This window comes from Oreochromis niloticus, linkage group LG3 (genome assembly GCF_001858045.2).
Source record: "Oreochromis niloticus isolate F11D_XX linkage group LG3, O_niloticus_UMD_NMBU, whole genome shotgun sequence".
In the NCBI taxonomy this organism is placed as follows: domain Eukaryota; kingdom Metazoa; phylum Chordata; class Actinopteri; order Cichliformes; family Cichlidae; genus Oreochromis; species Oreochromis niloticus.
Genome location: NC_031967.2, coordinates 43,014,919 through 43,042,332, shown reverse-complemented (window position 1 = coordinate 43,042,332; position 27,414 = coordinate 43,014,919). Strand labels below are relative to the sequence as shown.

Below are 27,414 nucleotides of genomic sequence, written 5' to 3'. Positions count from 1 at the left end.
ACTAGAGCTTGCTTGCCAACAGGTGACAGAAGAAGTTGTCCAGTCCATGGGGACCTCAAAGGCCTGAGATCATCACCATATTTGAAAGAGGATGCCAGAAAGGGGAACTTCTGTGTCTGCATTTATTTCTTAGAATAGATCATTATCTGTACAAGGGGCAAACAATGTTCTTAAGATGCAAATTATGTGCTTGTAAACGCACATGGGCTTTTTAATCTCCAATATCTTTACATATCTTGCTAGTGTGAAGAATAGAAATATTTTCCTGCTATTATTTGCTGCTATTTTTATAATCATCATTACCATTTCATGTTAATAGTGATGTTGCATTCAGAGGCACTCAGATGTTCAAATATATGGGTATTATATTAGTTTTTATTACAGGTTGTTATAACCACTTCAAATTGTGGAGCTGAATCTATAATTTAAAGGTTTTTGAATGTTTTATATTCTTATACTGAAGTCTTCAGTGGGTGAGAAGTTGACTGCAGGCTGATAGGAAGTTATAGGCTTTTGAAGTTGCATGCTTTTGCAGAAGTGAAACTGAAACCAGAGTTTAACTGCAAAGTTAAAGAGAAGTTAAGATCATTACACACAGGATGGCTTGAGCCTGGTTGCTTGAGTTAAGGTCAACTAAGGTTCAGAGAGCATCTGCGCACAGACAGACGAGACATACAAACACACACAGGCACAAATAGAGAGGTCATGACACGTACACAGTACACAGCACGCACGCGCCCCCGCACGTGCACACACACACACAGATGGACTCAGTTAGTAGGTAAGAGTTTATAACGGCAAAGTCGAGGCGTACGTGGTAGTCTGTTACAGGAAGTGCACCTGATGAGGAGAGATAAGGGGGCGAGCGACAGCGAAGACGAGCTGAGGGGAAGCACCGACCCGAAGACAATGTTCCTTTTAGACTATGTTAAGAGTCATTGTGGTTTTGGAGTGACGTATGCTTTGTTGTCCTACCCTATAAGACCGTTGTCTGAATATGGTAAAGCAGTTCAATACTGATTGGGTTGTTGAACTCACACATGTGTCATTAAAATGCCGTCTAAGTACACCAGGCTGGATCTGTGGTTATTTTTAGATCCCTCTCTCAATATTTTGAACGTTAACAGTTTCTTCACGTGTCTCCTTCAGTGCAAATAAAGGACTGTTAGAGTGTGTGCTGTGTTTTTCTGAAGCATGACAATCCTTTCCAAGAAGTATTTCCAGCTGTTTGTCTCCACTCTGCACTTTAGTCTTTCTTCCTGTCATGTCTGTGTTTGTCCACCAGGTGTCTCCCTCAGCTCATTTTCGTCAAATCAGAAGCATCAGATTTGTGGAGACGCTCTGCCTGCCAGACACAGCTCAGGGCAATGACACATGTCTATCCTCTACAATATACAGGCCTGTGTTATTTAGTTTTATATTTACATGTATAAATGATCGAGTGTGATCAAACTTTACATCTGAAAAATGTCATTAAATGTCATCACTGTAGATACAATAATAACAATAATATAAGGTCAAAAACCTCAAGGATTCATTTTTTTTGTTACATTTTAAAACAATCAATTCTCTAATCATTGACTAACTGATGAATCACTGCAGCTCCAATATATTGTTGCATTTGACAACCCACTACAGCAACTACAGAATAAAACCACTAACCAGACTGATGACAGATTTCAAACATGCTGAATATGAAGAGTAGTATCATTTAAACTCACATGATTATCAGCAATAAGAACAAATTCAGATTTATATTGATGTAAGGTATATAAATGTAAGTACAGTTTGAATCAGTGCAATATTATTTTCACACATCAATGGACCACTGAACTTCTCAGCTTCTAAAATGTAAAGCCTCATTTAGAAACTACACAAGTACATATAATGGTCAGGGATCAACATGAACCTGTCTTCTCTATTTGATTTTAATCAACTCTGCAGTGTCTCCATCATCCCAAAGAGAAAGTCCAGCATAGAGCGGCTGAGTGAATGTGGTCTGGACTCTGTGGAGGAGAGTCATGGTTTCAGAGACGCTGTAGAAAGACAGAATACCTGCTCTGTGATCCAGGTACACTCCTACTCTGGAGGACCGAGGACCTGAGAGGTCAATGTGGACATTGTTGTGCCAAAATTGAAAACTCTTTATGTCACAATATAATGCCCAAGATTTGTCATTGTATCCAAATCCACATTCATCGAGGCTCCCTGCTCTGATGATATTCTTGTATGTGACTGCGAGACCAACTTCTCCACCTCTCCACTCCACCTCCCAGTAACAACGTCCAGTCAGACTCTCTCTACTCAGGACCTGATAACACCAATCAGCAAATCTGTCTGGATGATCAGAATAAGACTGCTGTTGTTTCATTCTTGTTACTTTTCTGTTCCCCTCAGATAATAACAACAGTATATGTGCAGTGTTTGGATCCAGTGTGATTTCATGTGAATATTTTAAGAATCCAGCTCTGGTCTTTGGCTCTGGTGGCGACAGTAAAACATCCTCTTCAGTGACTGTCAGTGAGATGTTTGTCCATTCCTCTCTCAGAATGTCCTGTAGTTTATCTCTGGTCTCTGACACAGCTGCTGTCACATCCTCAAAGTACCTCAGAGGACGAATATTGATGCTGGATGAGTGTGTAGACTCACTGAGTGCTGACAGTGAGGGGTAGTTGTGTATAAACTGGTTGTGATCCTCTGTGTGTGAGAGCTGCTCCAGCTCGCCGTCTTTCCTCTTCAGCTCAGCGATCTCCTGCTCCAGCTTCTCCTGAAGCTCTTTGACTCGACTCACTTCAGTTTCCTGCTGGGATCTGACCTGCTGCTTCACATCAGAGCTTCTTTTCTGGATGAGACAGATCAGCTCAGTGAACATCTTCTCACTGTCCTCCACTGCTTTATCAGCAGAGCCATTGATGGCCTCCACCTCCTGTTGAAGCAGCTTCACATCTTTCTCTCGCTCCTGGATTCTCTGCTGGATGTTTAGTCGTCTCACCTCGAGCTCCTTCTGCTTCTCAGTCCTTTCTGCTGCAGCTGGGACTGTTTCATGGCCTTTATGTTCATCCACTGTGCAGAGATAACAGATACTCTGCTGATCAGTACGACAGAAAATCTTCATCACCTCATCATGACGAGAGCAGATGTTCTCCTGGAGCTTCTTGGAGGGGGCCACCAGCTTGTGTTTCTTTAATGGAGCTGCATCATAGTGAGGTTGGAGGTGTTTCTCACAGTAAGAGGCTGGACAAGATAAACAGGACTTGATGGCTTTCAGCTTCCTCCCAGTGCAGACATCACAGGCCACATCTTCAGGTCCAGCATAGCAGTGATCAGCTGGAGCAGCTTGGAGTCCAGTCTTCTTCAGCTGCTCCACTAAAGCTGCTAACATGATGTTTTTCTCCAGGACAGGCTTCGGTGTGAAAGTCTTCCTGCACTGAGGGCAGCTGTGGATTCCCTTCCTGTCCTCTTCATCCCAGAAACTTTTAATACAGTTCATGCAGTAGCTGTGTCCACAGGTTGTAGTCACCGGATCCTTCAGTAGATCCAAACAGATCGAACAAGAGAATTTCAGTGAGTCTAACTGATTTCCTCTCTGTGCCATTTCTCCTCTCAGCAGTTGTAATTGTTGGATGAGTTTCGACTTCTTCTACAGGAAATATAAGTAGCATACTTGCATTCTTTTCTGTCCCATTATCATACTGACTTATTGTGATTGGACCTCCTACTTTACACTTTGTAATGATCATCACACTAATCTTTGAGCCGAAGCTGGGGAAGGGGAGGAACCAGGAAATAGGTGAATGCACTGGTAAAACTGGATCCTGTTTCTCAGAAAAGGATGGACTTTCCATTGTTAATACATTCCAGTGAATGAAGCAGTTTGACTCAACATTGAAGTCTGCCCATGTTCGCTCTATTCCTTGTTCACCTGTAATTTAGAGTTTTGCTTTTCTATTAATCTCTTTTAATCAGGTGTGTGATCATTTGCAGCTGTAGTAGGTTTTCTTTTCCTTTTTCTGATATAAAATATCGATAATTTTCTTGTTCCTTTTACAGTTTGAGCCAATAAAAGACTAAATAAATATTTATAAATGTTTATCTCTGGTCCTCGGTGACAATTTTTAATTAATTTATTTCTCGCTTGATGAGGTTTTCATTAATCTTTCATATTTTAGTTTACATTCAACAAATCCTCTTAGTGTGGAGTGTGGCAGGTTAGCACCAAAATATGCAGTGAGGCAGAGTTCAAAAACACAAAGTGAACTGGTGAAAGGTTGATGAATCAAGTCTAAAATTGAGCCAAAACAAAGCCCCTAATACAAAAAGACAAAAACATAACATAGAATAAACTCAGGATACCACTAAGAATAATAAACCATAACACAACAGGACATAAAAACACAAGGAACACTAAATGCTGGGTCAAAAGGACCCAGAACCATGACAGTGTCTCTCTTCCAAATCCAAACTGGAAGCTGGTTCCATAGAAGAGGGGCCTGAAAGCTGAAGGCTCTCCCTCCCATTCTACTTTTAAATACTCTAGGAACAACGAGTAAGCCTGCAGTGCGAGAGTGAAGTGCTCTAATGGGGTGATATGGTACTATAAGGTCATTAAGATAAGATGGAGCCTGATTATTCAAGCTGTCGATTCAGTTCTGGATTTAACAGGGAGCCAGTGAAGAGAAACCAATATAGGAGAAATATGCTCTCTCCTTCTAGTCCCTGTCAGTACTCTTGCTGCAGCATTTTTTATCAATTGAAGGCTTTTCAGGGATTTTTAGGACATCCATATAATAACGAATTACAGTCCAGTCTAAAAGTAATAAATGCATGAACTAGTCTAAAGAGCTTGGACAGAAAAGCGTCTGGACTTCTTTAAGTTGCTTGAAGACATTTCACCTCTCATCTGAGAAGCTTCTTCAGTTCTAAGGTCGAATGGCGGATTTAAATCCTAGGGGAGTGTCCCCAAGAGGGTCATAAACCCCCTGTTGATCCTCGACCTAATCACATGAGCCAAGGTGTAAAAACAGGTGTAGGTCACAATCACCCAAGGTTTCAGGTGAACCCGCTGTGGAACCTAGCCCCACCCTATCATGTGATTTCCTGAGGTCAAATGGAAAAAGAAGCTTCTCGGAAATTAGAATAGCTAAAAGTTGAAATGTAAATAGTCCCGTATTGCATCGGATGAGCCGCTAGCCGTATCAGCTAGCTCTTGCAGCGTATGGCCATGTGACTCTATCTCGTTCCTTAGCGTTGTTATGGCTTTGTCATTCTCGGCTTTCAAGCTGGCTATCTCCCCTCTTAATACTGCTGTGACTTCTGAGATCTTATTTTAAATTTTGTCACAAATTTCAGCCTTGAAGTAGCCTTGGGCATTTTCAACTGGCCTGTAGACACCCAGCCACTTTATCAGATAGTAGTTTAAGTTACCTTCAGTTACTGCATATAATTACGGTCTGTTTGAAGTTTTAAGGTCAAAATTAAGTGGAGCTACTGCCGCGTCTACCTCACTCACTCATCGCCAAACCGGAAGAATAATAATATGTGCATTGAAGGACATATGCTGGTCAATGAGATTTTTAGGGCTGAGTACAATAACTTCAGTTTTATCTGAATTGAGCAGCAGAAAATTAGAGGTCACCCAGGTCTTTGTCTTTAACACAAATATAAAATTGTATTAATTGGTGTGTTTAATCTGATTTCATGGACAAATAAATGTATGCTATGCCTTCCAATGATACTGCCTAAAGGAAACATGTATAATGTAAACTAAACTGGTCCTAGCACAGAACCCTGTGGAACTCCATAATTAACCTTAATGGGTGAAAAGCGCTTTGATGACAGTGGGAAGTAAAAACAAGCTTTTAACAGGAAGAAACCTCCAGCAGAACTCAGGGAGGGGCGGCCATCTGCTGTGATTGGTTGGGATGATGTGATTCTTCTTCATCATATTGATGATGTGACACAGGACAGAAGCAGCCGAATGAATTCTGAGGTGTTCATAGACATACTGTCTGCTCTAATCCAGCTAAATCTAGTCAAATTGATTGGCCAACGTTTCATAATACAGATGGAAAATGACCCAAAACATACAGCCAAAGCAACCCAGGAGTTTATTAAAGCAAAGAAGTGAAATATTCTTGAATGGCCAAGTCACTCACCTGATCTAAACCCAATTGAGCAATGCAATAAAAGTTCCAAGTTCTAAGTTCATTTCACCTGTTGAAGCCTAATTCTCAGACTGAAAAGCTCACAAACCAACAGCAAATGAAAGCTGCTGCAGTAAAGCCTTGGGAGAGCATTAAAAAGGAGGAAACCCAGCATCTGGTGATTTTCATGAGTTCAAGACTTCAGAGTGTCATTCCCAGCAAAGGCTTTTAAGCCAAGTACTAGAAATGAACATTTTAATTTCAGTTATTTAATTTGTCCAATTACCTTTGAGCCCCTAAAACGAAGACATTGTGTTTAAAGAAATGTTTTAGTTCCCCACCAGTAATAATATGTATGTGCCTTTATCGCCCCCTCACCCACCACCCCCCATGTGTCTTCATGTACATGCGCGTACGCGTGCACCTGCCCCTATACCAGGTACCTTTGCTCGTTTATGTGTGGTAACAACTCCTAGTCGGATGGTCTAGGGTCATATACATATAAAAGTGGTCAGCTGCGATCTTTTAACCATTTTGGAGCATCGACACCTCGACCTGCGGAGCACAGGACATCATCATCACCATCAACCATGACGAGCAGCCAGGACATTGCCCAAGCCATCACCGCTCTAGGTACGTCTACAGCCGAATGCACCAGCGGACCTCAGCGTAAAAAGCAATGCTGTGGAAATACCGTAGATGGGACTGAATGTAAGTTAGAATATCGTGGCACCAGCGGGTACGTGTATACCATTAAATATACCAGTGGAGCAATTGATACTTCGAGTAGATTGTGGTGAGGGTGTGTTTTGGGGGGATTGTGAGCCATGTCTACTAAAAACTGGTAGCTCTTTCGCACTCTTGTGTGTGCGGACTTGGACAATGTGGGCTTCAGATGCTGTATGTTTCCCAGTGGAACAGCCCGTCAGGCCCTGAGCTTTACAAGGTTGAGGCTGATCGTTTCAAATCGCACCCATGATGACTTTATTTTTCTCAGTGTATGTAATGACAGGGAAAATTTTATTGTTACCAGAAGGCTTGAAAACTGGAGGTTAAATCCTTACCCTCTAAACCTCGAAGAGCGCACGACATGGTTTAAGGACTTGCTTTTTATACAGTGGAGCGACTGGAGAGCTATGCAGCGTATGCTTAGCCAGGTTGATGCTGCCATCAAGAGGGATAGACTCAACACTGCATATGAGAGTGTTAGAAAATGCCTTGTTTTTGACGATTTGGCGACTTGTCCGAAGACTGGTTTGCCTTCTACCCTGTGCAAACCTAAAATCATAAGACCATCTGACAACTAAATAAATGAAATGGTAGGTTAACATGCGTGTGCATATGAGTGTGTATATGTATGTGTGTGACAAATTAAGACCTTTTGGTTTTCATTTTTTTTACAGAAGACGGCACCGCCCGCGCTGCTAATCCAGACCCCGCCGACTCCTCCCCCATCTCCACAAGGTTCGCAGGACCCAACTGCATCAGACCTGTCTGAGGAAACAGTAATCAACATTAAACTCGCAACCCTCCACCTGCTGTCGATTGTGCTGAATGAGTATCAACAGGCGATATGTTATGGTTGTCAATCCGGCCACCCCAGCCAGTTACAACACAGCTGCTTGTTTGAAATGCCTGAGTATTTCTTCGATAACTGCTATGATGAGGTGATGGAAAGGCTCCGGACGGACCGATTCATCTCAGCCATCCATTTGTTTGTATGCTCTTACAACATCTGTGAGGCTAAAGCACAACTCTGTTATGTTTCAGAATGCATTCTGCGTGAACTGAAACCAGCGATAAACATAGAATGCGCCATTGACCACAAAATCGCTTACCTGCTAGATGCAGGTGGTGATGACGGTGGTGCTAAACCAGCGCTGCTTCACATGATTGGAAACTACTGGTCTGGGAGACACAAGATTTAATGTATGCTGTTCAGTATTCATTGTCCGTGTGTGTGTGTGAATTAAATAAAAAGACATGTTAACATCAACATCTTAGTCATTTGTGTCTCGCACTGATCATGGAAAACACCTTGTATAAAATATATCATGATCCATCCGATCCTGCAGGGTCGGGTGGTGTAAATAAGCTACGTATAGCAGCGAGGGAGGCATCAGGTGTAACGCCACCACTATAGCAGGTCAAGCGTTATCTAGAGGGAGACGACACTTACACTCTCCATAAACCAGTTAGGATACACTTTCCCAGAAATAGAGTATTGGTGAATGGTATTGACAAACAGTTTCAAGCCGACCTGGTTGATATGTCTGAATATTTGGCAGATAATGATAATGTGAGATACCTGCTAACATGTATAGATGTATTCTCAAAATACTCATGGGTTAGACGTCTCACAACAAAGACAGGGGCCGCTGTAGCAGCCGCTTTCGAGGATATACTTACTGAAGGAAGGATCCCTATGAAACTTCAAACAGATGAAAGCAAAGAGTTTTATAATACAGTCTTTAAACAGCTAATGAAGCGATATAATATCAAGCATTTCTCAACAACTGGCGAGGTTAAATCTAGCGTTGTGGAGAGATTTAACCGGAGAGTCAAGGGTAGAATGTGGAAGTACTTATCATCTGTCAACACGCAGAGATATGTAGATGTCATCCATGATCTCACACAGGCATATAACAAGGCTTATCACAGGTCTATCCAAATGGCTCCAGCAGAGGTGAATAAGGATAATGAGAAGTTGGTCTTTAACACGCTGTACAAGACAAAGCCTCAGAAGAAAACGTGTTTTAAATTAAATGTTGGTGACACGAATATCAAAACTGAGAGGCGTGTTTCGAAAAGGGTATGAGCAGACCTACACCAATGAGTCAGCATAGTCAAACCCCACCTGAAAACAGCCGCATCAGGCATAGTGTCTGACGTCATATCCAACATAACTAGACCCGCATCTACTAAACAGGACGGCAACGGCTTGTATATGTATACACACAAGCCTTCTAAGACCCCTCCCACAGTGCGCATGTGTGAAACCCCACTGTCTAAAAAGCATAAAACGTCAAAACCTGTGAGGAGACCTGTCAGACGGAGAAAGTGACGCAGAGTGAAAAGACCCAGAACCAGTCATTCAAAAACTACAGTGCTTGACATATTCTAAATGGCTCTTTTACACAGTCAACTGGGAGAATGCCTGGAAAGAGAACTCGACCTGTTTAGTGTCCCTTGCACGCAGACTTCCATTGAGAAAAGTACATTTATTGAAATCCCGCCGGTTTCTGCAATCACCAACGGAGGCCCGATCGAGTTTTACATCTCAGGAGAAGATTACCTGGATCTAAATGATTCTTATATCTACATGTGTGTCAGAATCACAAAAGCTGACAGCACAAACTTAGCTAGGGACACAGACGTAGGATTTGTTAATTATCCCGGCTGTACACTATTTTCCCAGGTCGACATAATGCTGGGTGATAGACTCATAAGCCAATCATCTAACAGGTATCCATACAGAGGTTTAATAGAATGTCTTATTAATTATAATAAGGACACTTTAGACCCACAGTTCAGCACGGGCTTATTATGTAAAGACACAGCAGCGAACATGTATGACACATCTATAGAAGGACAGAACCAGGGTCTGGTGACCAGAGGTGTTTATACAGCGAATAGCAGTGTTGTTGAATTGATTGCTCCAGTACACGCAGACCTGTTTTTTCAAGAAAAATTACTATTAAAATGACGAAATTACTACTTTGTAATTACTACTCTGCCAGCATGTTCGTGAAAAAAGGCAGTGTTTCACCAAGTATCAGGTTAGCGCACGGCAAGCATCATGCAAACGCAAAATAGACTGTAGACAGGGTATCTTTAAAGACTTTCTCCATACCGGCATGAACAAGAATATCAACTAATGAGAATTTATTTATGGGGCGGATACCTAAATTTGTCATCATTGCATTCGTTGACAATGAAGGATACACGGGGAACTACACTAGGGTGACCAACCGTCCTCTTTTGCCCGGACAAGTCCACTTTTCACGTTCCGTCCGGGGCATCCAGGGGGATTTTCGAGATTGATAAAAATGTCCGGGTTTTCCTATAGTCCGACAGAGGACCCATGTGTGTGACGTCATTCCCAAACTGTTGCTTTGTGAGCGCTCGTTCTGCGCTCACAGACGTTTAAAAGATCCCAAAGCGCAAGTGCATCTTTCAGACGAACTGCAAAATAAATTTCCCTCATACCGACCCAGTACTGGACTGGCCATCCCAGTATGCCCGATGGTGATTTTTCGTTTTTATGGGCCGATGGGCTTTTTTTTTTTTTTTGTAACGGTATAAACAATGAAAGGTGGTGGATTGGCCAGATGCTGGCCGATGTGTAAAAATAACTCAGTTGTTTGGTGGTGGCTGTGGCGGAGCTTCCACAGAGGCCAGCAGGTGGATGAGGGGAAGGGGAGGCAGGAAGGAGGAGTTGAGACCCGAGGCAGCGGCTGGTCCAAGTGTCAGGTGAACTGAACTTCAGGTAAGAAGTTATGACCTGCAGTCTATCTGGGTCAGATATAAACCAAGTTCAGGTGTAGTTTATTTTTGTTGTGCTGACTTTTTACAGTCAGTTACAATAACTCGTACTGCGTGCTAGCTAGCATGACCGAGTTTCTATACAGCTGGGTGGGTGCTATGATGTTACTGATAGTGAACTTTATTTTATTCATAAGGTTAGTTAGTAGAGTTGCCAACCGTCCCGTAAAAAACGGAATCGTCTCGTATTCAGAGAAAATATTACGCGTTCAGTATTGAGGTGAAAAGTAACACAGTTTGTCCTGTACTTCAGCCAGAATGGAAAAAGACACAAAGCTGGAGTTATTCTGTTGTTATGCTGTCAGCTGCCTCTTCTTCTCTCATTCTCTCCCCTCCCTCTCCTGTTGCTACTTCAATCATGAAACTGATCAATGATCAGCTGATCGGCTTTCCTCTCTTGTTTGTTTATCGCCCACTTTGCACCAGAAAGAGGAAACCAGCGGATGTCGCGTTAAACAACAGCAGCACGTTTAAGTCATTAGAATTTATTTAATATTAATTTCTAGTATCAGCTGATGTTTGCTGGAGCCACAGCTGTAAAGCTGCTGGTCATGATGTCGGTTTGGATATGTGGTGAGAGGGAAACATGAAGATGAAACCAGGAGATGTCCTTACTGAATCATCAGAGCTGAACAGGTGATGGAGAAACAGGTTTACCTTTTAGGTGACATGGATGAGTTGAAGGGAAGTTATGAGCTGTTTCTGAGAGACAAATAACACCAGGATCCTTTTGTAAGTAAGCTGGTAACTGTGCAGGGGCGGGTCTAGCAAAGCTTTGCCAGGGGGCCAGGTAGGGCTTTAACAGGGAAAGGGGGGGACAAAGAAATACTTTTCTTTCTTATTCTAATTTAAAATGCCTCGCTTTTAATAAATAATTATCTGAATCTTACAACCCAAGTTTTTATCTGATGTAAAATGTATAGAAGTCATACATATACCAACAAGACACTGTACATAACTGTTACAACAGCGTTTGTTTTCATTCAAAGGCTTTTCCTAGGCCGATTTTTTTGTTCCAGTCCAGACCCGGTACCCACCCAGTACTGGTAATTTTTCTTATGCATTATTTCTGTACCATTATTTAATTCCAGAGGCTTGTAAGTTATTTTTTTGCACTTGTTGTCTTGTAAAAGCCTATATGACATATTTTATTTCACAATTCATTAACCGCGTAGGGAAGGCATCATTTAAATATGTTTCTTTAAGCAAGTTCTTCATGACTGAGCTAAGTGTCCTCTTTTTTGGAAATCAAAATATGGTCACCCTAAGCTACACCCATAATCCGGTTGATTTTGAGAATTGCAATATAGAATTCATATCTCTATACGCTGATGGTCAGGCATATCCAGCTAAACCATTCCAGCCGAATTTTGAGAGAAAACACTATACCAGACAGTTCTACCAGCTGATACAAACCACAGGAAGGCATTTAGAGGACAGACCCTTGGCCATAACATGTGACGACTTTGGTAATGGCTACACATTATTCTGTTTCAATCTGGAAGCTGATGAAGGACATTCAGGGAATGTATCATTAATTAAAACCAGGAGCGTTAGGTTGGAAACCCATTTCAGAAATCCTCTGCCTCACACTATGAACCTTGTGTGCTACTCAGTATTTGATTCAGTCATTGAAATATCTAATATGAGACAGGTGCTCTTGGACTACTATTGAGACAACAAAAACGGTGATGAACACTATAGAACTAACGGCCGTCATCAGGATTATCATTAAAAACACATTTCCTACGCGTGTTAGCGTATGATCAACTACCCACAGGACTCCCGAACACGGCTATTGTAAACACCCACCCTTCCACAATGCCTGGGGAACACTGCTTGGCTGTTTATATTTTGAGAGACAGACACGGTTATTTTTTTAATAGTTTTGGCAACTCCCTAGACAGTTTTCCCCCACTAATAAAGAAGTTTCTTCTAAAAAACTGCTCCACTATTTTATATTCAGGAAAACAAGTGCAGAACAACGTCTCCATCACATGTGGTCAACACTGTGTATTTTTTTTTTAAATTTCATATACACATATGGTGTATCTTATTCACATCTGCTTAACATGTATGGTACTAATTTTATTTGTAATGATGCTATGGTGTGTCGTTTTGTCAACAACATACAACCTGTTGCTGTATGCAGCGATTATGCGTGTGTGCAACGCGGATACTGATATGTACTAATGAGAATAATAAAACAATATGAGAGCATGATTTAACAGTAATAAAAGAAAACAAACATTTTAGCAGTGATAAAAGAAGAACAAATATTTTAGCAGTAATAAGTGAAAAAAAAAACATTTTAGTAGAAAAACAACCAACAAACATTTTTTACCAGAAATAAAACAAACATCTTAGCTGTGATAAGAGAAAAAAAGTCTGAATTCAAAAATCCAACCACTCAACAGGACCCCCCTTTATTTTATTTTTTTAATTTTTTAAATGTACTAAGCCGCAACGGTCCGCCCTGCGTATTCTTTTTAGGGGTGTGTTTTAAAAAACTAGGCTCTTCAGACAGGGTGTGATCAGTTTTACACATAGCAATAGTCTTACGTATGGCTGTGTTGGATATGGCTGATAACGGAATGTTTAAATCTGAAACAGCATTTAAAAACTCCCCATATGGAAAAGATATATATAAATCTTATAAAGTTTGTATCTGTCTTGTGTGAAACTTGTATGAAAAGCATACAAGAGTGAAAACAGATATAAGATCCCTTGAAAAATTATATAATGACACTTGTATGTTTTGGATACTTACTAAAACAATATATGAAAGTAATGAGAAAGTGGCCACTTTCATGAGTAAATCATGTAAGCCTTATATGATTTACTCATGAAAGTGGCCACTTTCATGAGTAAAAACATATAAGTTTTTACCATTTCTTTTCCATATGGGTCTGTCCAGCCGATAGGTCTCAAACCCTCAGAAGGGGTGTGTGTAGTTGTCACTGCTTTAATCAGGTCATAAATGTGTGAACCCAGGATGATGCGTTTACCAACAACAATTTGACCTTTGTCATCGTAAGAAATCAAGTCTGGCGAACGGTTCAGCGCTGATAAAATAAGCTCTGCATTCCTCCTACTCCTCTTAGGTATGTGTGTCAAAGCATTCTCCGCAACAAAATCCTTCATTCCTGCATCGCCATAATCAGGTTGGGTGTCCGCCAGCTGGGGTTGCGCATCCCGGTTAAGTTGTTCAGGCAGGGATAAAGATAACACATTCTTTTCACGGGCACCTTGTCTCACAAGTGTGAGGTATCTTTGGAGACTGTCACCATATTTTTTAGCTTTCTCATACACGTCTGTGTCGGGTTGTTGTAACGCTTCAAGCATCTCCTTGTCCAACTCATTCTGAGCCTGTTGTCTGATGGTTTCTGTGTGCTGTTGCTGCTGCTTTAATAAGTCCAACTGATGATGGGGCACCAAAAACATCTTTTGCACATGCTCCATTTTCACCTGTTTGCTATCAGAGTAGTTATGAAAGGGATTGCTGCCCCTAATAACGGTAGTAAACCCCCCCCCCCAGATTGGTTGATTGTCTTTCTCTTTTTCAAAGTTTTGATCTTTTTGTCAGCGATCAGTCTGATTATTGTTTTTTTTGTTTTTTAGCTGTTTGTACTGATGATCTGTTAGAGGAATGTTGCCTTGCAGTACGTTAAAGGCTATCTCACACAACTCATTAATGAAATCTATGTTTGCATTACTAAAAATAACTCTGCGCAGGCTAGGGGGTGACTTGTACCTCAGCTCCAACAGAGACAAATTCCTCCGCATGCGTGATGACATCCTTTCACCTTTTCACTGTTTTTTGTTTTGGGATATAAACAACCGGACGGTCTGACAGTAAACTGGTTCTGAGTCTTAAATAGTCCAGGGTCTTGACTTTATAGTCTATTAAAAGATACCCGTATGTTGCGGATGTGGCATCATTAAACGCTTCTATAAAGTATTTAGTATTACCGGGAAACATTTGCCTACCTAAAAGCATGACTTGATATTTATCTCTTGGATTATTAAACAAAATTAGGCAGTTATGGAAGGAAGAGCCATTGCAGGGGGGGTGCGGTATGAATTTAAAAAAAAGAAAAAAAAGAATGCTTGGACACTGCTAGCATAATGGACAGGTTTTTTGATGGGGCTCCCACACAAATGCACATATTTCATGAACACATTTTGTACTTCTACATTATTAGCCGCATCATTCATTAAATCATCTATAATTAGCAAATTTTTCTTGTCTGTAGGGTAGGAGGGTGTCCTCAGCCAGAGATTCGGGTATACCGTTCACAAAGTTAGTGTCTCTTATCTGAAGAAGTTTCTTTATATAATGGCTGCCAGCATGAGTATATATATACAATGCTATCAATACTATGTGAAATAATCCTGGAAGCATTTTCACCAATGTTTTTGACAAAAAAAGTCTTGCCGCAGTTACTGGGACCACTGACCACCATGCTAAAAGGGTGCTGCAACCTGCCATCAAACCCATGATCTAATTTAAAATGCATAAGGATGTGTTGTATAGTCTGGGAGCACACGGCGCTTGTTGTAGACCACTTTAACCTTCTTCACAACGGTTTCATTCTTCAAATGAAAATTCTTTTTATCGCGTCTGATACTATCAGACACAGCAACTAGGTGTGTGTCTGATGCCTGATTGGCTACAAACGTGCAGACTAAACCTTTCAAGGAGTCATGGGTGACAACTTTTGAGTTTAGTGCGTTGAGTGTTACACTTTTACATTTAACTTGTGTCTTGCCCAGTGAGGTGTGATACGCATAGCATTTTGGCCCAGCGGACACAAATTCGACTATGTAATCCTTCACACACCCCTCTCCAGAATCTAATTCACTGGTGAGATCCCCAAGGAAGGGCCCTAGAGGTGGCATCCAGTTGCCAAGGCGTGCTGTGAAAATGACACTGTCCGTGTCAATACAACACGCGCTGCTGCAGCTTGTCTAGCAAATCATACAGCATCAGTCTAGCGTGTGCAGTGGTCATGGCCCCCACAAAGATATTAACATCCTTCACACGGGATGCTCTACCATCAGCGTAGCATCACTGCACCATGGCAACGTCACCAGAGATGAAACAAAACTGACGCACGTCGTACTGGTCGCTAAACATTAACTGGCTGAATCTGGAAGGGTCCGTGATTAACTCACATGAAGGCACGTTTGCCCTCATGCTGAAACGACCCCATAACGAGTTTAGCAACAGCTTGTTAAAGTTGCTAACAACTTTATTTACACATATCTTGGTTGGGTCTAGCATTATTCCCTCCTTCTCATAATACTCATCTATGTACTTCTGCTGCTCATCAGGTGTTTTAACATGTTCTGGATACCCCTAAGCCTCCCGTTTAAGTTTTACAAATTCTTTTACATAGTCCTTAAACAATGTGACAGTCTTATTGGGAAAATGCCACACCTCGTCAATAGAAAGAATCCTGTATCCTTTCTCAACAGCTTTTTCAAGCTCAAACAACACCCAGGTTCCCAACAACATCCCCTCACTGTCAGTGTGCAGGCATGCTGTCTGTTGGTTCTGCTCTTCAGCACACATGCTACAGAATGGGAACATCAGTTTGCCTTGGCACCTGTAGGGAAGGACTGGGTGAAACAGACCTCTAGGTGGGAGTACTGAGCATTTAACAAAGCTGAAATAATTTTCTAGCCTGTCAAAGTTGTTGTAAATGATTTGCAGGTGTCCTACAGGATAATCTTTTTTAGACTGCACCGTGGGATAGAGGCTATAAAAGTCATAGTAAAATATTTTTTCATCACAAGTAGTCTTGTGGTACAGTTTCATGGCGTTGGTGCGCCCTCCAAAGAGGGCATCTCATGGGTTCAGGTGTTCTGGCTTTCTGTATGTGTGCATGAAAGCCATAACTGCGGGGTCTGTCTGCTTCAAGGTCCCCCATTCATATTCCCACATCACTACAACGTTCACACTGTGTTGTAATCTCAACACATCCACTTTATCACAAAACATGCGATGCAGCAGTCCGTTGGACGCCTTACTGACAGAGTTAACTTCACTCTCGGGGTAGCATTTAATACACCCGTGGTGAAAACTATCCACAGTTATTTATATTTCCTATCACCTTAAATCTTCACTCAAAGACAAGTATCTTTGACAGTGTATATATAGATGTATTATATATAAGAGACAAATATTGTTCCTTCAATATGTTGGCATTACTAAATTTGGCTCAGCGCTTACATATATGTGGAAAAAGCAAATGTACGAGCTGTGCTAACTGTTTCTGATAGAATGAAGAGTAGACTGATATATTAAATATTCCTTTATTGGGTGAGAAAATCAGACCATGTCATAACTGCTTTAAGTCACACAGAATAGATATCAGAGCCTTAAACAGGCTGACTTCTGCTAAATGGGTCAAACTGGGCAGAAAGTATACAAACACATAACATCCTTATAGAATATGATGTAACACTATAGATCAACTTACCTCAGAATATATAAAGCATATAAACAATTACAGCAATATGATGCAACAAACACAGCAGTGCTACTAATCCAAAATACTCAAAGCTTCATAGAACTGAAACAAACATTTATTTTTAGCTCCATTCTGCTGCTGATACATACTTTAGGTTTCTGAATATTAAACTTGTTGCTGCCTTTCATAGTGTGTAACTTGAAGGCCCTGAGTACTTTCTCCCACACTGAAAACACTGGAATGATAACATTATTTGAACATTACCTAATAAGACTGATTCAGGACAGACAATTAGTTATTTTAAACTTTCCTAGCAGTCCTTCACAAACAGGGAACAGTCTGTCTATTCTCAACATCTGTCAGCTGCTGCTGGCTCTTCCTCCTCCTCTTCCTCACACACTGCTGAGTTTGTCCTGGTGGATCATCAGGGGTGCAAAGCCTCACAGATGATGTGCAGCAGTGGGTCCCTCAGTCTGTCCTCACTCTGAACACTTGCAGTTGTCACACATGGAAATCAAATGTGTGATAAGCTGCAGGATTCAAACACAAGTGTAACTCATAAATACATGTTCATACTTTTATTACACAATCAGAGAGAAAGAAAAAGAGAGAGAGTGCAGGACAGACAGACAGGTGACAGTCTCAGGTGTACACACTGCTACAAAACAGCACAAGAGAAGGAGGATTTAGTGTTTGTGTTATTACGAGTGCTGAACAAGAAGAGTTCCCAGATGGTACAGTGGACACATGTGTGACTCCTGTGATTAAAGCATCTTTCTTTCAGCTTAACGAGTGAACCGTCAGCTCGTTCAAACACACGTTAAAGTCCGTTTGGCTCGACACCACCGAACAGAGGCAGCAATATAACATAGCTAACATTAACAGTGCAGTGAATCCTGCTTGTGCCGTCATATTCAGGACTGCAAACCGAGCAGCATCACTGACTTTCAGCTTGTTGTGTTTGTGGATATATGACTGACTTTAATTATCCATAAAATCATCACATTCTCTGTAAGATTAAGGTCGACTATTGAACGGTGTATATTTTAAAGTAAAGGCTTTAAAACCAAGTTAACGCTGAAAGTACAAACATCACTAATGTCACATAACTTTGCCGACATGTGGCCAACAGTAATGTTTTAGTGTTCTTCATTATTAAACATTCGCACATAAATAAGTGACATAATATTCAGTACTTACTTTTGACAGTTCACTCTTCAGCCGCTCCGCTTCTGCCGCCTGCCGTATTTTGCGGCAAAATTATCCACACCCACCGCCGCGCTATGAATTGTGGGATATATGGGACCACAAAGCGTGCACCGGACCATGCTTGATATTTGGGGAAATCGACGGCGTATTTGGAGTACACTTCAAATTGGGACAGCCATCGTCACGTCGCTGTGACGTAATAGGTCTCAAAATGCGTACTCGAAGCATGCGGTCGCTGGATTGGGACACAGCCACTGAGTCGCTGCATCTTGTAGCTGTGTCGTCTTAAATTGGTCATGTGATGTTGATGCGCCGGCGATTGAGGTAACCCACAATCTTCTGGTATGCATGTTTATGCACCAATGTTTTAATATTCAATAATTCAGTAATTCAATTAATAATCAATATTTTAATATTTTTGGATTCAATTCCATTTAATATATGTCCTTGTTCATAGAAATGTTGCTTTGTGCCAACACTGCTTGACAACAACACTGCTTGATGGCCATGGAAGAAGGATGACATCTTAAAAGTATCATGATAGAAATTGACCCATCACAACACAGAGTTGGACTGATGTCTTCTAGCAAGATTAAACTTCCTCCAAAAAATACAGAAGAATGTAACAAAAATAACAAAATAAAAATGAAGCCAAGCTTTAGTTAAGTAGGCTAATGTAGCTACCACTTCCCACATTAATAAAGAGGATTTAGTCTTAAGTTATTTCAAAGTAAGCATCAACTTAGACTCGGGTCACCAGCACAAACAGCCCCTGATGGTTAACACATATCACGGCCTTTGCTGTTTTTAATGTGGACCCTCCCAGCTATGCAAATGTGACCCTGCCAACATGACAGAATTGGCTGGCAAAGCAATAATATAGTTTTTTATAGATTGTATAAAACTGGTGTGTGTGTATTATAAATTTATAGATTTTTAAAAATATTTTTCTTTCTTATTCCATTAAGGCAGGGGTGTCCAAACTTTTTTCACTGAGGGCCACATACATAAAAATATAGGAGGGGCTGGGCCACTTACTAGAAATTAGGTATATAACCTTAACTGTAGTGTATTAAAGTTAGAAAAATCATTTAAAAGTGGTCAAATGTGTTATATTGTTGAATATAATTAAAGACAAAACTGCCTTCATCACAGCTTTCCATAAATGGATCTTTATTAATTTATTCAGAAAAAGCTTTGGTAGCTCATTCTCAGAACAGCAGCAGATTTCTTCTTGGACAGAAGATTTACAGCACAGAGAAAAAACAATAAAGGGGAAAATGGGACGGGTACATTTCAAGCTTGTTATTTAAGTTCTTAGACTTAGCAACACACCTATTAACGTTCGTTTGAAACGGTTATCAACATTAACAGACTGAACTGGACTTAATAACAGGAGTGCATATAATTTTAGTAAATTATTCTGGTGAGTATCAGATGCGCTGGGTATGTAAATCGGGCCATCCAGCCGCGGTGCTGATCGCCACTCATGCCAAAAATCCGGACAAATGTCACTTGATCAAGGAGCAAATCTGCATCAGATGAGATCAGCTGACTTTGCGTGTGCGTGCGCTGTGCACAGCGGTGTGTACTCTGTGTGTTAACAAGAAAAACGCATATAAGAAAGTGGTGCGCAAAAGCAGGGTAGTGACAGAATCGATGCGCATTATTGATATTTGAAGCATGTGTACCTGCACATGCATGCTTATTAACACACGGGTACTGTGGAATATATTTTTTACGCGCTCGTGCTCTCGTCCACTCCCCGCAAAAAAATTAGCAGCTGTGCGGCGTCTGTGGCATCGGTGCTCTCATCGCATGCGATGGAGTAAAAATCAAAAGCACAGCTTTATCAGACAGTTGCAGTTTAATGTTGGCTGACGACTCTTCAATGCGTGGCACAACTGTACTTCTGGACATGCTGACGTTGTTGGAGTCCTGCACTTTTTCCGGGCACATTATTTCGGTGACTTTAACGAGGCAGCGTTTTATGAGGTCTCCGTCTGAAAAAGGTTTGCAATGAGTTGCGATGAGTTGGGCGACCTCATAGCTGCTATTGGAGCCTTTTCCTGGACAATTTGAGCACGAAAAAAATACTGTTGCTGACCCCGCAGGATAGCTACCCTTTGCTTTAATTTCTGCTCTCGCTCAGCACCAGTGTAGGATGCATAGGCCTGATGTTTGGTTTCATAATGACATCGTACATTATACTCTTTCATAACTGCCACAGTTTCAGTGCAGATCAAACAGACACACTTCCCCTTTAATTCTTTGAAGAAATATTCACTCTCCCACCGTGTCTGAAATTTTCTGCACTCACTTTCTACCTTTCGCTTCTTTGGTTCTGCCATGTTTGGTAACTTGGGGTAAATTTCTTCTGTGATTGTCCTTTTTGGTAGAGCAACTGCCTTGATCAACAGTAGCTCCCCCTGGTGTTAAAACTAAGAAGTGCAATACACTCAAGCAAAAGTTGAAGTGCGGGCCATATTCTATTCTATTTATAAAATTACTTGAGGGCCAATTAAAAATGGGGGCCGGACTTTGGACACCCCTGCATTAAGGTCACTGAAACCATATTTTCATGATACATTCATTGCCAAGAATGCAGATGCTTTTAATCTGGTGAGAGTTGGTTATATTTTGTTGAGAAGCCTGACTATCAGGTTTGTGTTTCTTTTTTATTCTATCATCGTAATACTTTCTATAAGATATAAGAGGAAGCTGGATAATGATCCATTGTTTTGGTGTTTCGTTTAAACTGAGTTGTCAAAAATAAACTGAAATACCAGGAACAATAATGGGACTTCCTTCTGTCTAGTCATTTGTGTTATTTGAACATTCAGGAACGGCATGCTGACTTTCAGTGCTTTTGGATGGAACTGAAAGAAGCGACATGGACTTCATCTTGTATTGTCCCACAGATACATAAAGGTACTGAGGAGACAACTCGACACGCGATCAAATTTGAACAGTCAGATCAAACTAATGTCATGTTTGGCCATTTTGCCTTTTGTTTTGAACTTTAAACTTGTTATTGATACAGTATTTATCACAGGTGTCTGTGTCAGTGGGATAACAGTACATGTACTCTTATCTCTGGGTGAGTGTAGCACAGCACACAGCAGCAGAGACTGTATACAAGGATAACAAACTGTGTGACAAGCTGTTCATTGTTCCCACTTAACACATGCCTGCTGACACATGATACACAGTAATATGTCTCAATTCTCAATTCCAATGCAACAAATTCAACATTCATATAAAAAAATCCAACCCTGCAGGGATCAAACATCTGATCAAACACCAGGGTTGGACACAGAATTTCTAATCTGACATCACAAAGTTATTCTGAAGCTGTAAATCTAATTAAAAACTACTATGAGAAAACCATTTTTTCGTCTGGGGGCGTGAGCAGGATGTGATGGCTGCTGTTTTATCCATCTTTAGACACTCCTGCCCGCCTCCCAAGTGGAACACCAATCCTGTATCTCCCTCTATTCAACAGCACACTTCTTTGGGTTGGCTGTGAGCCCACCTGCCTCAGGGATTCCACCCGCTGCACATGCAGGTGTTTCCTGGAGGAGGTGGCCAGGGAGGGTGAGGTCTGGGCTTCTCTGCTTAGGCTGCTGCCCCCACAACCTGGCCCCAGATAAGCGGAAGAAGATGGATGGATGGGTGGGTGGGTGGGTGGATGGATGGATGGATGGAAAAGCCCTGAAATGTTGGCATCATAGTATTTCTGATTGGTTTTGTTTTGAAATTCAATTACAAAAAGAGTAAAATAAAAAGCCATCACCATCCTCTCGTCTACCCTCCACCTTCAGAAACGGAGAGAGGAATTAAAGGTTATCACAAAAACTTAATTCAAGTAGGCTAACTTTGACTGGTAACCTACTTAAATACAGCATAAAGTAAATGTGCTTACTTATATGCCACCACTGAAAAGTAAAATTTCCAGCATACTTAGTTTTTCTAATTTAAGCCATCTCAAATAAACTGGCCAGTGAGTTCATGTAAATGCTGCTTCTGCTGTAAGACACAGACCTAAAAATGCATAAATGCTCCATGATTTTCATTTCTATCCATCATCTTGAACACTGGCTATAAATGTGTTCACTTCATTATTGTGTGATTTGGTTTCTTCACGTGTCTCCTTCAGTGCAAATAAAGGACTGTTAGAGTGTGTGCTGTGTGTTTGTCTGAAGCATGACAATCCTTTCCAACAAGTATTTCCAGCTGTTTGTCTCCCCTCTGCACTTTAGTCTTTCTTCTTGTCATGTCTGTGTTTGTCCACCAGGTGTCTCCCTCAGCTCATTTTCTCCAAATCAGAAGCATCAGATTTGTGGAGCGTGGAGACGCTCTGCCTGCCAGACACAGCTCAGGGCAATGAAACATGTCTATCCGCTACAGGCCTGTATCATTTAGTGTTTATATTTCAATGTATAAATGATCGAGTGGGATCAAACTTTTCACCAGCAAAAATTACAATACATTTCAATATCAAAAACTTTAATGATTCAATTTTTTGTTACATTGTAAAAGTTCAAACCTCAAAGACATTAAGTTTACGGTCATATATGATCAAGGAAATCAACAATCTTCACATTTCAGAAACTGGAACCAGCTTTAAATATGAATAAAATAATGGTAAAACAATAAATTCTCTAATCATTGACTAACTGATGAATCACTGCAGCTCCAATATATTGTTGCATTTGACAACCCACTACAGCAACTACAGAATAAAACCACTAACCAGACTGATGAAAGATTTCAAACATGCTGAATATGAAGAGTAGTATCATTTAAACTCACATGATTATCAGCCATAAGAACAAACTCAGATTTACATTGATGTAAGGTATATAAATGTAAGTACAGTTTGAATCAGTGCAATATTATTTTCACACATCAATGGGCCACTGAACTTCTCAGCTTCTAAAATGTAAAGCCTCATTTAGAAACTACACAAGTACATATAATGGTCAGGGATCAACATGAGCCTGTCTTCTCTATTTGACTTTAATCAACTCTGCAGTGTCTCCAAGTCCATAAAGCCAAAGTCCAGCATAGAGCGGCTGAGTGAATGTGGTCTGGACTCTGTGGAGGAGACTCATGGTTTCAGAGACGCTGTAGAAAGACAGAATACCTGCTCTGTGATCCAGGTACACTCCTATTGTGGAGGACCGAGGACCTGAGAGGTGAGTTCGGAAAATGTTGTGAAAAAATATAAATCTGTTTGTGTAGCAATATAATCCCCAAGATTTGTCATTGTTTCCAAAAACAGAGTAAAAGTCTGCCCTGCAAATATTCTTGTATGCAACTGCTACACCAACTGCTCTCCCTCTCCTCTTCAGCTCCCAGTAACAACGTCCAGTCAGACTCTCTCTACTCAGTACCTGACAGTGATCAGCGAATCTGTCTGGATGATCAGAATAAGACTGTTCTTGTTTCATTTTTGTTGCTTTTCTGTTCCCCTTAGATAATAACAGTTTTGTGTATGCTGTGTTTGGATCCAGTGTGATTTTACGTGAATATTTTAAGAATTCAGCTCTGGTCTTTGGCTCTGGTGGTGACAGTAAAACATCCACTTCAGTGACTGTCAGTGAGATGTTTGTCCATTCCTCTCTCAGAATGTCCTGTAGTTTATCTCTGGTCTCTGACACAGCTGCTGTCACATCCTCAAAGTACCTCAGAGGACGAATATTGATGCTGGATGAGTGTGTAGACTCACTGAGTGCTGACAGTGAGGGGTAGTTGTGTAGAAACTGGTTGTGATCCTCTGTGTGTGAGAGCTGCTCCAGCTCGCCGTCTTTCCTCTTCAGCTCAGCGATCTCCTGCTCCAGCTTCTCCTGAAGCTCTTTGACTTGACTCACTTCAGTTTCCTGCTGGGATCTGACCTGCTGCTTCACATCAGAGCTTCTTTTCTGGATGAGACGGATCAGCTCAGTGAACATCTTCTCACTGTCCTCCACTGCTTTATCAGCAGAGCCATTGATGGCCTCCACCTCCTGTTGAAGCAGCTTCACATCTTTCTCTCGCTCCTGGATTCTCTGCTGGATGTTTAGTCGTCTCACCTCGAGCTCCTTCTGCTTCTCAGTCCTTTCTGCTGCAGCTGGGACTGTTTCATGGCCTTTATGTTCATCCATCAAGCAGAGATAACAGATACTCTGCTGATCAGTACGACAGAAAATCTTCATCACCTCATCATGACGAGAGCAGATGTTCTCCTGGAGCTTCTTGGAGGGGGCCACCAGCTTGTGTTTCTTTAATGGAGCTGCATCATAGTGAGGTTCGAGGTGTTTCCTACAGTAAGAGGCTGGACAAGATAAACAGGACTTGATGGCTTTCCGCTTCCTCCCAGTGCAGACATCACAGGCCACATCTTCAGGTCCAGCATAGCAGTGATCAGTTGGAGCAGCTTGGAGTCCAGTTTTCTTCAGCTGCTCCACTAAAGCTGCTAACATGGTGTTTTTCTCCAGGACAGGCCTCGGTGTGAAAGTCTTGCTACACTGAGGGCAGCTGTGGATTCCCTTCCTGTCCTCTTCATCAAAGTGGGTTTTAATACAGTTCATGCAGTAGCTGTGTCCACAGGCTGTAGTCACCGGATCCTTCAGTAGATCCAAACAGATGGAACAAGAGAAGGTTTCTCGGTCCAGCTGAACTCCTTTCTGTGCCATTTCTCCTCTCAGTGTCAGTGACTGTGTGAGTTTCTCTTTCTTATAACGGAAACTAGTCTGAGGTCTGATCTCAGCAACACGTGTTTCTGCCGTGAATGGAGCCTGTCAGCTCTTACACGTCACCACATGTTGGTTACACCCATCCTCAAAGTGCAGAAGTGGAGGGAACGAGGAAACACGTGGACAGAGAGGAGGTGCTGTGTTTAAGAGCAGGAAGAAGAGGGAGGGTTATCAGGCTGTGCTTCACTCCAGGAAGAGGAGCAGTTTGAGAGCGATACTGTGTGTTTAACCCTTTTTTATTTACTGCTCACCTCAACTTTTAAGCTTCTTAACCCTTTCTTTTATATAAATAAATATTTTAAAAAAAATCCAGCATTAATGAACAGTGGACATAAATGTCTCATGGTTTTAGTGACATGATCAGATTCTAAAGCTGCAGCTATCACGACAGCAGAGGCTGCTGGATTAATTAATGCATATATACAACAGGGTTACGTTATGCTGGCTAACATAACTGTGAATATAAAAGACCTGATGACCACAGATTGCAGTTTGTTAAATGTCCTTTTATTTACAAATTTTAAAGATGCAGTTTGCCACGTGCCACGTTTCTGAAGCACACACCACTCTCCACTCTTTTCCTGGCAACATCTTTAAAAGGGGAGACATAATTACATGAAGATGTGAGGTGTGTGAGTCAGCCTCCCCTGACCCCACAACCTGAACTCACTGCTCCACATCTCCCCTGCAGCTAAGCCACAAATCAAACCCCACCAAATACCCCATCACCCAACTTAGGCCAGGAAGCCACTCACTCTGGTGAAATGACCCGATGTGGTCCATGACAATGAGCTCAAACGGGACCTTTATTAATGGTAATGGGTGCAACGATGCTTTTGGAATGGCTGGCTGGTTAACCAGCTAACATTCCGGGCAGGACTCGCACCATAGGTGCACATCTGCATGGCTAGCCAATAACATCAGGCCATTATTCGCTCCCAAGTTTTGTAAATTCCCCTATGCCCTGCCATGGGGTTATAATGAGCTGCTTGGAAAATCAATTCTCAGCATCTTTTAGGCACAAACAAATGGTTACGTTCCTCCTGTGTATGAGTGTCACAACTCACTCAATGCAGCCTATCTTTAATCAATACAAAAGGCAGGTCCATCTGTGCTGCCTCACGGTGTACAATATGAGTGGGGCCTGACGACAAGGCCTTGCCGGGTCCTCAGGAGAAGGCTCTACCATCTCCTTCTCCCCAGGGTCAGCGCTGCTGAGTGCAGCGCAGATGCTACACGCTGCTAAAGGTTGTGAACTCATCCCCACACACTGCCCCGACAGGTTATTAAACTCCGGTCAATCTCTCCCCAGAATTAACAGATGTGTCACGGTGGGCTAACTGCAGCCTTTACTCTAGGCGTTTTGCCCTTTTATTTATTTCGCAGTGGTACTATGGGATATTCTTGTATGTCCCCATGCACACACCTAATGACCAACCACACTGCCTCCAACAATGGTTTGGTGAACAAGGGGCTGCATGCACCTTCTTGGCACCTTGCCAGTAAGCTGTATTCCCTCTCAGATCCAGGGAGGGTGTTGAAGGGCTGGCGATGAGGATTACATGTCCCACCTCCATCTGTGGACACTCCCAGCGGACATGTCCTGGTTGCCCGCTTGCAACAGCGCTCGTGCGGCTCCCAGCAAGTTAGGTTGGGTGTCTATAGCCGCTGGGACCTGTGGAAAAAGAGCAGAGGGAAGCAGGTTAGTGCCAGCTGACGGCCCCTGCTCCGTGGCAGTGGGCTGCAGTGGTGATTTGCCCTGGAGTCTCCTCTGTGGAGCCCCTGCTGCCTCACTCGGCCACAAAGAGACGAAAACTTCGGCCAAGTTCACGGAAGCATCCAAGCTGGCCGACTGATGGCAGTGGACCTACTCTGCAGTCTCTGCGTGAAGCCGCGCAATTAACTGCTCCATCAAGATCAGCTCCATGACGCGAGCCTCACCTCAAGTGGGCCAAGGTTGCATCACCAAGATACATAGTGTATGTGAAAAGCCAGTCCTCTGGCCCCATCTGTCCCGCCCTACATCTATTGTTTTATCATTTTTGTGTATCTTCCTAATGTAGTAGAGTTGAAATGGCTGCTCAGGAAGACAAAGGAAGAGCAGAAGATGCAATTTTTCTTGCTTTCATGCTTGTGGTTCAAGAAAAAGTCAGTGTGACATAATTTAGACATATAATATTTATGAAACAAAACATTGAGTGAAATTTGTGTAATAGGCTGAAGAGTATTTGTTATGGTCCTGGGTCGGTGACCCAGTGTTTCTGGTTTTTGTACTTTTACTTTTGATTTCATAATGGT

The 27,414-nt window shown here is 41.8% G+C and overlaps 2 protein-coding genes across 2 annotated transcripts; both read right to left on the bottom strand.

Annotated features, from left to right (window-relative positions):
• Positions 1–1,574: 1,574 nt before the first annotated feature.
• Positions 1,575–3,611, bottom strand: LOC109203662 (tripartite motif-containing protein 16-like). Its single transcript, XM_019363375.2, has one exon. The coding sequence runs from the start codon at positions 3,593–3,595 to the stop codon at positions 1,919–1,921; it is 1,677 nt and encodes a 558-aa protein (XP_019218920.1). The 5' UTR covers positions 3,596–3,611; the 3' UTR covers positions 1,575–1,918.
• A 19,257-nt stretch (positions 3,612–22,868) lies between these two features.
• Positions 22,869–25,158, bottom strand: LOC100695256 (tripartite motif-containing protein 16-like). The gene has a single exon (XM_005463216.4). The coding sequence runs from the start codon at positions 25,054–25,056 to the stop codon at positions 23,389–23,391; it is 1,668 nt and encodes a 555-aa protein (XP_005463273.2). The 5' UTR covers positions 25,057–25,158; the 3' UTR covers positions 22,869–23,388.
• Between the last annotated feature and the right edge of the window lie 2,256 nt (positions 25,159–27,414).